The sequence below is a fragment of the Staurois parvus genome, unplaced genomic scaffold (genome assembly GCF_062004578.1).
Source record: "Staurois parvus isolate SC_StPar_1 unplaced genomic scaffold, SC_StPar_1.0 ptg000147l, whole genome shotgun sequence".
Lineage (NCBI taxonomy): Eukaryota > Metazoa > Chordata > Amphibia > Anura > Ranidae > Staurois > Staurois parvus.
This window is the reverse complement of record NW_028317943.1, coordinates 24911487-24926209: the sequence shown is the minus strand read 5'-3', so window position 1 is coordinate 24926209 and position 14723 is coordinate 24911487. Positions and strand designations below refer to the sequence as shown.

The window sequence follows — 14723 nt, the reverse complement described above, 5'->3', positions numbered from 1 at the left end:
ATTTTGGTGTGGTTTGTATGTGCATTTTGGCGAAACGCACATCTTCTACCCACTTATGGAGTGCCATAAACAATTCATGGCACCGCAAGCATGACACACATACTGCATGTGTTTCCACAATGCACACAAAAACGCAGGTAAAAAAAATGATCCAAAATACACATTAAAAAGGCAAAAAATGGACTAAAATGCATTTTAAAACAATCACAGTAAAATGTGTGTTGAAAAAAGTGCCACAATGTAAAAAAAAAACCCCACTAGAATGTGCATTAAAAGGTCCAAAAAGCCAAACTGAACATTGTTGCGCATGGTGCCAGTAGCTGGTTTATGAAGGTGAGATCTGAAGATCTCCCCAGCTATCTCTGTCAAAGTGAATGACAGAAAGGTGTGTCCTGTGATGAGAAGTGAAGAACATGTTCTCTGCTCCTCTTCTAAGCTACATAAGCTAGCACAAGAAAGCTCAGCTGAGATAATCAGGATCTCAGCTTTTCTCTCTGTCATAATAGACACTTTAGTACACTATTTTATCACGACTAGGAAGAAAAAGGTCATTAAATACTTTATCGGTTGAGGGGTGGCTCATTTAAAAATGTTATGAATGCTTGGAATTGGGTTTTAATATTGTTATTGTTACACTAAAATTCTCATCAAACGGAAAACGTACCAAGTCTGCCTCACATGACCTCATCCTGCACAGCATCTGTTTACTGAAGTACTTGTCTGCTTTATAGTGAACCCTTGTTTTAACAGGAATAGTAACCATTTGCTTGATAGCAGATGCCACAAGGAGTCTCTTCTTTCCCATGCTCCTCTGCCGCTTCTATTCATAGCCCAAAAATATTTCTGTGAACTTTCACAAAGTTGCTGCTTAGAGCTATGTAATCTACAACTGTCTCCATGTAAGAGTAATCAAGTCTGACAGTTGACTGATCAGGAACTGTATTGTTGAAAAAAATGGGATTGTCGCTTGTTTCCCCATATTTGGAAATACAAGGTTTATGATGAATTTCAACATGTGAGACAATGACAGATTGAGGTGTGTAAATTTCTTGTGGTGACTACTATTAAGTGAATCAGTTGCTTTACCTTGTATTATAAACTAAACACTTCCTCGAAAACACAGGTGCTGGATGCTCTTCTGCATATAGTGGATCTTTTTATTTCCCAAACATGTAAATGTAGTGGTACCCTGCAACTATTTTTTTTTCTTTTCAATAGTGTTTATTCGCTTTTTCATAAGAAAGAGTAACAAACCGGAACAGAAAAAATATACATCCATTCTCTTCCCTTCCTCCATAGAAACTGAAGCCCTTTCGGGACGATCAGCTATTTTTAAATAAACTCTCACTTATCCAGCAATTACATCTTTTCCATCTCTATCCATTTATACTGTCTGCTAGTTTTAACTTGCCACATGAAAGTCATAGGAAGGACAGGTGTGTTTGACATCTGAGCTGCAATTGACAGCCTGCCCACACCTTCTCTATGTTGTGGCATCGCACAACAGGGAAATACCTGGATCTTTGGATACCGACTGGAGCAGAAGTTCTGCTTCTTTATGATGCACTGAATAATTGTTTGTAAGCTAGATAGTTTTTGCCATTATATTTTTGTAACCGTTGGTCAAATGGAGCCAACAATCTAGACTCTGTAACTGGTTCCACTTTGCACCACATAGTTTTCCACCAGTTTTGTGTAAATCTACTCTGTCATATGCTGCATTGTGTTTGATTATTAACTTTCTTGTATTTGACTTGTAGTTCATAGTAAAGTGAACGTCTGGGCTAAAAAAGTATATCTCTACTATACATGCTTGTATTCCAGAACATTAGTGAGCTCCTAACTTTCCCTGCATAGGTTTCTTGACTGCATTCCCTTCTTGACTACAGACAGACCTCCCCCTCTTATTACGAAAGAGCGAGGAGATCTGCAGTCCAGCAGGGGAGAACTTGGTAGGGCTAACAACATTGCTTAGAATTGCACTGCAGCAGGCACTATGTAGTTAGCTCAAACAGGAAGTTGGGAGCTTGCTGGATTTCTGGCAGTCGAAAAAGTAATCTTGTAAAAAAAAAAATACACTGAGAAAAAGTGTACAAGTAAAAACACAGGGAATTATTGCATATATGTACTGAATCTTTTTTGTTTTGCTTCATAAACACATTTGTTTATTACTCTGTCAGTGTATTAAAGCATTATTAAACCCAAAAACATAATGTACTGCATTTCAGCTTGCTAATCCCTAAAGTGTTACTAAACCCAGGACCCTGAATTCGCTATATCTGGTCTCCCACAGTACACAGAACATGGAAATGCAATTATTTTAGTAAATATAAACTGTAAATATAAACTTTAGTAAAATACCTTTTCTCATCAGCAGTTAGAGCAGTCTTGTGACTTCAGCAGAGCACTGGTTAAAGCTTGTAGGAGGAGTTTTCTCTAGGAGGATGCAGTCACCTAACTAAAAAAAAAAAACCTCTCTAGCAATACACTCTAAATTGAGCATTTGCAGAGTGTCTCCACATGATATGTTTTATCAGGAGATAAGAGGGGGGCAATGGAAGAAGGAAGGGGGGGGGGTCAGAGAAGTCAGGATCAAACCTCATTTTTACACAATGCAGAGGATTAACCCCTTAGGTTCCACAGTGTGTAGAACAAGCATGCTTTACTATACAGTATATACAGACTGATTTTACTGTTGTGGATTTAGTAACATCTTAAATGTTGTGACTGCATTCATTTTCTTTTTTTTAGGCTTTTTTTCCTACCTGGGGATCTGGCTAGTAACATACTTCCTGTCTTAGGGTATCTCCACACTGGATGGAAGCGCAAAGGAGACACTTTTGAACAGCAGCAGTGTGAATTTGGGGAGAGTGTAGTATTTTTAGATGGACTTGACTAACAAATTAAAATTAAACTCCAGCTAATACTTTTCAGGCCATTAGAGCAAAAGTTTTTTTCTCTATTTGGGATAAAAGTTTTACATGAATAAAAGCTGACCATTGTCCTGACTCCTGTCAGTGGTAAATGGTTTATCTGAATCCTCTAAAGTACTCTGTCTGGACAGATTTGTTAAAGGAAGTTGAAAAATATCAGACTTACTGGCTGGATCATCACTAGGTGAAAAAAAACCCAAAAAGAAAACTGATGCAGCCACTGCATTTAAGAATTGGTAAGCTGCATTATAATGTTGTTTTTTGGGTTTAATAACACTTTTAGGTTTTTTCCTTTTCAACAACCACAACAGATCATTTTAGCTGTATTGCATATACTTTTCAAGGTTTAAAGTAATACGTTTATACAAGAAAACTTATTCCTGCGCCAAAACTTTCCAAATAACACTCTAAAAATGCTGCTGTGCCAATCGTGAAAACACAAACAATATAAATATAAATAAACAGCGCAAATTTAGATGATTAATCAATATAATAAATAATATAAAATAGGTGCATAAATTAATCGTGTTTGTCCTTAATCTTAAACAAAAACACCCAAAAGTCCATGTGCTGAAAACATAATTAAATTGTTGAAATAAAAGTGCAAACTTCTTTTCTTCAAAAAATACTTTCACCTTCCACCCGTGCACAAACCAACATCGAATACACTCACCAGAACTTGGTGAGTAAAAGACCTTTAAGGAATTTTTAGGGATCCTAAACCCTCTTTGGTGCCACGCTAGGGAAAATCTTCACCCTCCGAATAGACTCCACCATCCAACCAAAAGAAAAAAACTCACATAGCATAATATTGTCACACAATAGTAACTTTTTCCAAATGGAGATTAAGGCCACTCACATGTTAAACACTTGCTAAAGGCATGTTTATTATGTATAATAGGCTTCAGTTCCAGCAAATATACAAACTTTTCCTTCCAGGACTCTCACATCCACAGTGGAACAAAGACAGGACTCCTCTTAGACCAAACAGTGAACCAAGATGGCGTTGACGCATTTCCGGTCCACACTCCATGCACCTGACGTCATTTCCGGTGAGTGGAACGCACGCTGAGCGGTGCGTTCCAGCGGCCATCTTGGTTCACTGTTTGGTCTAAGAGGAGTCCTGTCTTTGTTCCACTGTGGATGTGAGAGTCCTGGAAGGAAAAGTTTGTATATTTGCTGGAACTGAAGCCTATTATACATAATAAACATGCCTTTAGCAAGTGTTTAACATGTGAGTGGCCTTAATCTCCATTTGGAAAAAGTTACTATTGTGTGACAATATTATGCTATGTGAGTTTTTTTCTTTTGGTTGGATGGTGGAGTCTATTCGGAGGGTGAAGATTTTCCCTAGCGTGGCACCAAAGAGGGTTTAGGATCCCTAAAAATTCCTTAAAGGTCTTTTACTCACCAAGTTCTGGTGAGTGTATTCGATGTTGGTTTGTGCACGGGTGGAAGGTGAAAGTATTTTTTGAAGAAAAGAAGTTTGCACTTTTATTTCAACAATTTAATTATGTTTTCAGCACATGGACTTTTGGGTGTTTTTGTTTAAGATTAAGGACAAACACGATTAATTTATGCACCTATTTTATATTATTTATTATATTGATTAATCATCTAAATTTGCGCTGTTTATTTATATTTAAAGTAATACGTGTACAATATCTTGACTGTTCTCTTCAAATCACCTTTTTGTAAATCTTTCAGTCATATACATTAAAAGAATATCTTTTCTTTAAATGTAGGTCTCCTCCTGTGCTTCTTACACGATGGCTTTCCTTCTAATTACACTCTGAGGGCAATTTACTAAGATGGGAGAAGGTAGAATCAAGAGCAGCCGTGAATGGCAACCAATTAACTTCCAGCTTTTATATCCAAAGCTCAACTGAGCAAGCTAAAGATGGAAGTATTGTCCCCAATAATAATAGCATATATTAGTGACAGTCTATACAGTGAAGATAACGTGGTATAATAATTCAATCCAGTGGCGGTGCTCCCAGTGGTAAGGTAAGAATTACGCACTCACCAGAAGCGTAATTCAATTACGCAATATGTAAAACAACAATGGGTCTCCTTCACAGGTATAGGTCCGGACTGGAACTCAGGGTGATTCTCCCTCAGGGTGGTAAGGTTATGAGCCCTCAGAGGTGTAGAATGATCCAGCTGGCCAGAGGTCTCTTTAAGGGATAGGTGGGTACAGATGCCTGCTTACAGGAGCTTCCCTCTCTGGATATGATGGACTGGTAACTGGATCGCAGCAGGGCTCTATAAATAATATAGCTCCTCAAGGGAGACCAAGAAGAGTGCCTAGTGTAATATATTGTGTGAAAAATTTATTAAATGACAAAGGATTTCAATAAAAAGAAAATAAGCAATTACAGCAGCGTCAGGTATATAAACAGACTGACCATCCAGGAATTAAGATGGCCGCCAGGCCTCCACGTGGCTCCGGCGGCGTGACGTCCTAGGCTCCCTCTAACGCGTTTCGTGCACACGCACTTCTTCAGAGGTGGAAACTAAGTGATGCCATGACCGTGAAGTCGGCTATTTATACGGTAGATGGCGCGTGTGCATTGAGCCAGCGCCATATTGTCGGAGTCCGAAGAATGATACTAATCCGTGCACCTGCGCGGCGCCATTTTACCATGGGTAAAGGATGAATACAGACGTTCACAGATAAATACTCTAAAACTTTAAAACTCCAAGGTTCGTTAATATTTAAATAGATGGTAAGTATATTACTTGGGATAATACAATACTAGTAGTGGCACATCACCAGTGTGGAAGCCATCGATTAAATATATCTAAAAAAGGTTATCCCATCAAATAATTATTATATATAAAGAAATTGGTAAAGCGCAAATTTCAGAGTGAGGTAGCAATAATGATAGATAGAGAGATATAGAGAGAGAGATTATTGATAAATCATGGATCATAGAGGTGATTATAAATCAAATGGTAAGAATAGATTAATAGGTTAAAAAACAGTTTAATAGTTAAAAATTAAGTATAGATATTAAAGCACCTGTATATAATGAAATAATAAAATGGAATAAAAATGATTCCAAAAAGTATGGAAAAATAAATAAGAATGTAGAAAAGTATAATCACATTAATCCAAAAAAACCCATGGTAAACGGGAGGATGAAAGTAAGCAAATATACTAAGTAACAAATTGTCATGATGCAAACATGTAAAAGCTATCAGAAACATAAAATTCATAACATGCCATGTATGGCAAATGAAGATAAAACAAATATAATAAGTAACAAACCATCATGATACGAATGTGTAAAAACTACTAAATCGCATAAAAATCGTAATACATCATATGCAAATAAAACCAGATAAATGAACAGATTTGTGTACAAAATTTGAGTGTAAAAAAGGGGAAAAGGTATACTAATAGTATATGTATATAAATATGTATAAAAAGGAAAAGGTATATTAAAAAAATCAGAATCGTAAACATAACTATTATCGATGAAACAATTTACATTGTTCTCTGTATTGAGTCCTGCTGGATATGAAGTGTCTAATTCGTAGATGAGTCTAGTCTCTAATTGAGAGACTGCCCTAGTTTTATGGGTACCCCTCCAATGGGCGGTTACCATGTCAATGCCAATAAATTTTAAACTTGATGGATCTCTGTTGTGGTACCGCCTATAGTGTAAAGATAAGGAGTGCTCTTTGTATCTTTTCTTAATATTATTGATGTGTTCACGTAGGCGGTCCCTCACCTCCTAGTTGTCCGGCCCACATACTGCTTGAAGCAGGGACACTCAAGCAAATAGACTACATATTTGCTATTGCAGCAAATGAACATATCTATATTGTAGGACTTATTAGTTTTGGTTAGATGTATATGTGTTAATTTTCTTTTTCCTCGTATTGTTACATCTACAAGTGATACATTTATTGCAAGGAAAAAAACGTTGAGATTAAAAAGTGAAGGTGATTTGACAGTTAAAATGACCACATTGGGTGCTATTTTTGTCCCTCAGTGTGGTTGATTTACGAAAGATAACTTCTGGTACATCAGGTAGTATTTTGGCTAATGTAGATTCGGCCTTTGAAATACCCCAGTTCTTTTTAATAATGTGTCAAATAGCCCTGTGTTGGACTGAAAACGTGGTAGTAAAAGGACATATCATATTTTTAATAGGTTTGTTGTTAATACCTAATAAGTCCTCCCTGTTCATATTTACTACAGATTCAAGAGTATTATTTAGGACCTCACTGTTGTAGCCTTTCTCAAGGAATCTATCCTACAATGTAGAGGCCTGTGAATGATAGGTACTGAGTGACATCTGTGCAATTCCTCCTGAGTCTGAGGAACTGCCCTTTGGGTATGTTGGCAAACCAACTAGGGTCGTGAGAATTCCCCAAAGTAATATAGCTATTACAGTCCGTTGATTTGAAGTACGATTTTAGTGGTTATTCTTCCGTTTTGAGTTCATCAAGTTGAGGTCAAGAAAATTAATCTCAATAGTACTATAATTATAGGAAAGACTAATATTAATCTTATTATTATTTAATGTACTGAAAAAGTTAATAAGAGACTGTTCAGTACCATTCCATAGCAAGAGCACGTCATCTATATAGCGCTTGTAAAAAGTTAACTCCGGCCATTCCATGGCATAAATAGTATCCTCCTCCCAGTAGGACATAAAAAGGTTTGCTAGGCTGGGGGCAAATTTTGCCCCTATAGCAACGCCCCTAATCTGCAAAAAATATTTGTTATCAAACCACATGTAATTTTTACGCATGGCAAAATTTAATAGGTCCAGTATGAAGTCAATATGTGGCGATGACAATGAGCTTTCATGTTTGAGGTAAAACACAGCAGTTCTGACGTGGTCAATTTTATTATTTCATTATATATAGGTGCTTTAATATCTATACTTAATAATTTTTAACTGCTATTAATTAAACTTTTTTAACCTATTAATCTATTTTTACCATTTGATTTATAATTACCTCTATGATCCATGATTTATCAATAATCTAATATATATATATATATATATTATATATACGCATTAGGAGGAGCCTAGGACATCATGACGTCACGCTGCCGGAGCCACGTGGAGGCCTGGCGACAATCTTAGTTCCTGGATGGTCAGTCTGTTTACATACCTGACGCTGCTGTAATTGCTTATTTGCTTTTTATTGAAATCCTTTGTCATTTAATACATTTTTGACACAATATACTACACTAGGCACTCTTCTTGGTCTCCCTTGAGGAGCTATATTATTTATAGAGCCCTGCTGCGATCCAGTTACCAGTCCATCATATCCAGAGAGGGAAGCTCCTGTAAGCACGCATCTGTACCCACCTATCCCTTAAAGGGGCCTCTGGCCAGCTGGATCATTCTACACCTCTGAGGGCTCATAACCTTACCACCCTGAGGGAGAATCACCCTGAGTTCCAGTCCGGACCGATACCTGTGAAGGAGACCCGTGTTGTTTTACATATTGCGTAATTGAACTACGCTTCTGGTGAGTGCGTAATTCTTACCTTACCACTGGGAGCACCGCCACTGGATTGAATTATTATACCACGTTATCTTCACTGTATAGACTCACTAATATGTGCTGTTATTATTGGGGACAATACTTATAGTTTTATTTGGTTTCCTTGAGTGTCCAGCTACTTATCTTAGAGTGCTCACTTTTATTGCTATTTTATTCCATAAAGATGGAAGTTAATTGTTTATTATTCACAGCTGCTCCAGACTCTGCCTGCTCCAAGTTGTAGTAAATTTCCACCTACGTGTTTTAGTGAGTTGTAGCACACGTGCATTACCAACTATTTGTACTGATGTGTTGCCATTACCATTCAGTAAAAATGCATTTTATATTATGTTACTACAATGCATATATGTGAAGCCACGTGCTTGCCTTTTGAGTAATAATTCAAATTGGAAAGACAGAACCCAAGATTTGCATACTTGTTCTATGTCGATGCTTCTGAAAGTGTTGAAGCTATTTGACTAGCATGACCTGACAACTAGTATTTTCAGGAGAGGTCAGCAATGGTATCCTCCATGTTTTCTCATTCAGGTTTCCTTTTAGAGCCATTCACGCTTTTGTTTTTGTGCATTGTGTTAATGCTGATTGTGAGGTGTTATTATGCGTTGTGTTGAGGCAGTCCATTATTTTGAATGGGCTGGCAATGCACAAAGGTATGTTTTGACCCTGACAGTAAATTTCTAAAATTTAGTAAAGAAGTCAAATCATTCTTATTTTTTGAGATGACTAAATTAAAGTATTTATTTTTTAGAAAGAAGAGGGTAGTGGCGAAAAACGTCCAAGAGGACGCCCCAGAAAATGGGTAAGTGTACTGTGAAATGTTTATTTGTCTTTGCTGATTGAAAAGCTTTAAAGCCAGTCATGTTCTGTGGGGTAGAATTTTTTTTTATGGTACTGAAGTTTTCCTGTAATTGTAGTGACTCTTGAGGCATCAAGTCTATACCCTGGGAAATATTTTCCCTTTGCAACAGTTTTGTAGACCCAGAATTTTCAAGGACTTTCAGGGATGGAACTCATAAGGACACTTGTGCAATTCTGTTAGGAGTTTGTAAACTGTGTCGCCAGTTCCCCATGGCCAAAAACAAAATTTGAACATTTCTTTAGGGACACAAGGGGAGTTCAAGAGCCTGTATTTGGATACTGTACATTTATACTTCAAAGTGAAACATAGGTGCTCTCTCTGCTGACTCCATCTTTAAGGTTCAATTCATAGGGTTGACATCCTTATCCTTGCATCATTACTTGCAAAGTTACTAATCTGGGATGAGCATAGAAAGTGTTGAGACCTTAAGATAAGCACATACCTGTTCATAAAAGTTGAGGCTCAGATCAGCCCTGGAGTTTGTACCTTCAAAAACAATAGCAGCGTGTGTTTCCGTATTGGTTTGAAACCCACAGAAAAGTACTAAACTCTGTTCAATCACTGACAAATGATTAAATGATACACTTTCATACTGATTTTAGGATATTACAGTTTCTGTATTTTATAATTATTGTGTTTGTGACATTGCTAAATGAGGCATCTATTAAACTACTAAGCTACTGGCTGAGTACTGAATAAAACTCACCGCTCATTTGCTGCATTAGTAGTTGTTGAACTTTTGCTGTTAAGCGTTCGCTTACAATACATAAGTTATCACTAGTGGTTTTGCAGCTTTGGGTCCTGGGTTTGACTCTGCAAGGACTTTGTATATTTTTTCTGTTTCTGTAGATCTCTTCTAGGTGATCGCAGTACTAAAATAGTATCTGTACAGATTATTCTAGAGTTTGTCTTTTGTACTTGTGTGAGTGTGATAGGAACCTTAGTTTGTAAGCTAATTTAGGAGCAGGATGGTTCTATGTACTTTGTAAAGAATTGTATAACATGTTCGTGCTTTATATACAAAATAAATGTATATTGTAAAAATGGTGTTGTAATGGAGGCGGGTTGAATGAAATATACAGATTGATTATTGCATTAGAAGGTTTTGGTGTATTTTGGATGTGCCATGCCCCCTGAAACTACTTAGATTTGCCTTCCATTCACTTGTTCACCACCCTCTGTCTGTGGGAGCAGAAAAAAACGCCCCATACCTTTAAATGGAGATTGTGGCGGGCTTGTGCAGGACCCAACAGTGAAGTGCCCACGAAATGCCAGCGTTGTTCTTTCTGTGTTGTCAAGGTGTAACAGACCATGTGAATCACTCAAAATTATTCTTGGCCTTAACAGAATCTATCGTGAAGCTAAATACCTTTCTGATGGAGGCTGTCATTTTTGTGACTCACAACCTGAATGTTCATTCCAGGGCAGTGAATCATCCATTCAGTATTTCTCTGAGTGTGATAATTACCTTACCAACTGCCTACTAGTCCCAAGACAGACAAGATTAGTTTCCAGCAGACAGGTGTTTGCTTTTCATTAATTTTCAAAAACTCAATTCTTTCATTAAACTTAGCAGGGCAAGAAACGATCTTCATTACACTTCTAAAGCTAACCACTGCGACATTAGGCTTGTTCCAGGTGCAGTTTTGGTTTGCTTGTACAGTGGAAGAAGATTACTGATCCAAGCCACATTCTTGGTAGTAGGCACCATAAGGCACCAGAACATACCTTTTTGTTGTTGCTCTAAAAAGTAATTATTTACATAGACACCGCCTTCACTGACAATGCTTGGACCTGGAATTAATGTTCAGCATATTAAAGTCATGGTTCTGTGGATCTCCCTGATTACTCTGGCCTCTGGACTGGATGATCTAGGACTTGGTATTTAATTGTGCACATTGCCTAACCTCCACTACCAGTAAATGATATGCCTTAAATTTTGAGTTGTTCTGAAGTAGTTAGGCTAGGTGCTGGGACCCTACAAAGCCTAAATCTAGCTACCATTTTTGTTTCGCCTTCTTTTTTTTACTAGTATGGGTTTGCTTTAAAATATAACCACGATTTTCTGTGAATTGTGCTTTTTCCTGCCAATGTACAATACTTTTACAAAAGAGTAAAAAGGTATTGTTCACAATGAAATGCTACTTCTTCTTTATTAATTAAACTAATTATATTAAAGCTGAACTATAGGCATTCTAAAATGTATTAATCCCCAACAACTGATAAACATTTTAAATGGTATTAAACCCAAAAGCAAATATTCGCTATATTGCAGCTTACTAATTTGTGTATTTGATGGCTCCATTAGGTTTCTTTTTTAGGCTTTCTGTCTATTTCCACCTGGCGATCTGGCCTACTAAGCCTTATATTTTTTAAAAGAACAAGCTCTCTTGTCAATGTGATCGGCTACAGGGAAGAGACAAACCATTCAACATTGACAGAGGTGTTTACAACGATCAGCTTTTATTTATTTAACCACTTGCCCTCCTGAGGATTTACCCCCCCCCTCCTGACCTGACCATTTTTTGTTTTACGGCGCTGCGTTACTTTAACTGAAAATTGTGCGGTCGTGCAATCCTGCACCCAAATTAAATGTATATCCTTTTTTTCATACGAATTGAGTTTTCTTTCGGTGGTATTCGATCGCCTGTGTGTGTTTTTTTTTTTTTTTTTTATTTTGTTGCGCTATAAAAAAAGTCCGATAATTTTGAGAAACAATATTTTTTGCTATTAAACATGTCCAGTAAAAAAATTTAAAAAATCAAATTTCATCATAAATTTATGCCAAAATGTATTCTGCTACAGGTCTTTGCTAAAAAAAATCTCAATACATGTAAGTTAATTGGTTTACATGAAAGTTATAGCATTTACAAATGGCAGTATAGATTTTACTAGTAATGGCGGCGATTAGCGACTTATAGCGGGACTGCGGCGGGCATTCTGACACTGGGGGGGAACTGACTTGGTGTCATTGACATCTCCAGTGACACCAATACAGTGATCAGTGCTAATAAAAAGCACTGACAATGTACTAATGGCACTGGGCAGGAAGGGGTTAACATGAGGGGCGATTAAAGGGTTAACTGTGTGCTGGGAGAGTTTTACTGGGGGGCGGTGTGTTGGTGCTTCACTGTAAGCACACTGCTCTGGATGCAGTGTACCTGAGCTGACAGGGAGAAGGACTGTTAGAAAACAAAGCAGTCCTCCTTCCCGTTGGAGATGCTCGGGCGCTGGCAGGGAATCACCGGCTGGGACCTGGAGATTGGCAGCCACGAATGGCAGCGCGGGTAGGGCGCGCGCACTGCTCGTGAGCGCCCCCTACCCGGAAATACAAAATCACGTATATATACGTGATTTTGCGCACCCCTGCCACCCTGTAGCAGTATTTCTGCTATAGGGTGGTCGGGATGTGGTTAAAACGTTTATCCCAAAAGGAAAAACCGGTTACTATAACTGATTATAAAGTGTGAGCTGGAGTTTGACTTCAATTTGTTAATGCACCTAAATCTGCTAGTAGGCAAGAGTAACAGAAGTTCGGGCACATCATATGTCCTTAGAGCAAAAATTATGAGTGCAGCGCTAATTAGTATCTAATAGAACCATAATACAATATATACTCAATCCCCAAAAAAAAAAATCCAAGATACTCAATACATATACAGTGTCATGCATGTATTCCCTCATGGGGAATATCTCGTGCAAAAACGTGAAAAAGAAGTAATATATACTATAATAACATATATACTAATAATAAACAGTGCCTTACAAAAAGTGCACAAAGGAATGAACAATAGTTCAAATACGAGAAAAGTCCAAAGTTAATAATAATAATACTGATGATGCTGTGCTTAATGATGAACTTCACACTCCACTCTTCATGCAAAATTATGTGCAGTGTACGTGATTCACACGTGACAATCCTTAACAGCCAAAATGCCCCCTCACCTCCTTCCTCAGACCCCAAGGGGCCAGCACGCTTTCAGGATCACACAATCCTATCAGTATGGATCACTCTCTAGAAAATATCTTCCTCCTCCAGCGTCCACCAGTTTAGCAGCCAGCTCCTCCCAGGGTCATAGTAAGACACAAGCAGAGACCCTCCATAGTGCAACCAGTAATTTTATTGGTAATAGGTATAAAAAGTAGATTTCCACTCACAAAACTATGAATCTTCCAGCCTCCTACCACATGCTATGGGTGTACTGCATGGGTGATACACAGGGTGTTCCAATATGGCCCCCACGCCGGAAATGACGTCACCGCGATTACCGGAAGCTCCTCCCCACGTACCGACTAGTTGCGTCACGCCCACTTCGTGACTTCAGCAGGAGACCATTAAAAGAATGGGGTTCTGCCATTGTCAGGTGTAGGGAAACGGGCAGTAAACCACTCAAGTGTGAATGGGGGCTTAAGTTTAATAATCATGGGGCTACGTGTATTGGTATTTGATCAGAGCAACCAGTTCTTCTCTTTATCTTTTTACTTCACCACTTTCACCTTCTTTCTTTTTATATTATGGATTTGTTGCTCTCCACATTGCTCAAGAAATTAGGAGATTTTCTCAGTGTTACCTCATTATTGGTGGCAGAGCTATGTGACACAAATGTTGATACAATGAACAAACTATCAAAATGTTGTACTAACGTTTATGTAATTGTACGATCCATGTGGTTGTGGACACTAGCTATGGTTATTTAACTATTATAACGTGTTTGCTTGCCCTGGGACATAACAAGTGTATAGAATCAGGGAGTTTATGACCTGTGCATAACATAATTGAATGCCCATGTCAGAAACTATATGTGGGACAAACAAAATGAGAAGTGAGTGTTTAAGTTTAGGGAAATTTTTTATAAGATCTTACAAAGTAATAATAAACATCCCCTCCCCAGACATTATAAATAGTTCCATAATAGGTGTTTGAAAGGGACTAGTTTCTAGGGGACAGAATCTGTAAAAACCAGATTGGAGAGATGATATTTCTATTTTAAAAAATGTCCAGATGTGAATCAAAATTTCTAAATTGCTAACTATTGCTAAACATCAACATCAAACTATTTGCATGTGTGTGTGTGTGTGTATATATATATATATATATATATATATATATATATAATTTTATTTTTTTTAAGCACTTTACATTAATGAAGTTTAATATTAATATTTTATTTCAGGTACTTATATAGTGCCGTCAATTTACGCAGCGCTTTTACATATATATTGTACATTCACATCAGTCCCTAACCCTTAAGGGGTGTACAATCTAAGGTCCCTAACTCACATTCATAGATACACATACTAGGGCCAATTAAGACAGGATCCAATTCACCTACCAGCATGTCTTTGGAGTGTGGGAGGAAACCCGCACAGGGAGAACATGCAAACTCCAGGCA

At 37.7% G+C, this 14723-nt stretch overlaps 1 protein-coding gene across 2 annotated transcripts in view; it reads left to right on the top strand.

Moving 5' to 3' along the window:
- Nucleotides 1-14723, top strand: part of HMGA2 (high mobility group AT-hook 2) — a 149031-nt gene that overhangs the window by 25577 nt on the left and 108731 nt on the right. The window contains exons 3-4 of one of the 2 annotated variants that reach the window (XM_089674149.1): nucleotides 9220-9270; nucleotides 13921-13935. In XM_089674149.1, coding sequence (XP_089530275.1) covers nucleotides 9220-9270; nucleotides 13921-13935 — 66 coding nt within the window. The remainder of the gene's footprint in view (nucleotides 1-9219; nucleotides 9271-13920; nucleotides 13936-14723) is intronic. The other variant, XM_089674148.1, reaches the window with a different exon arrangement.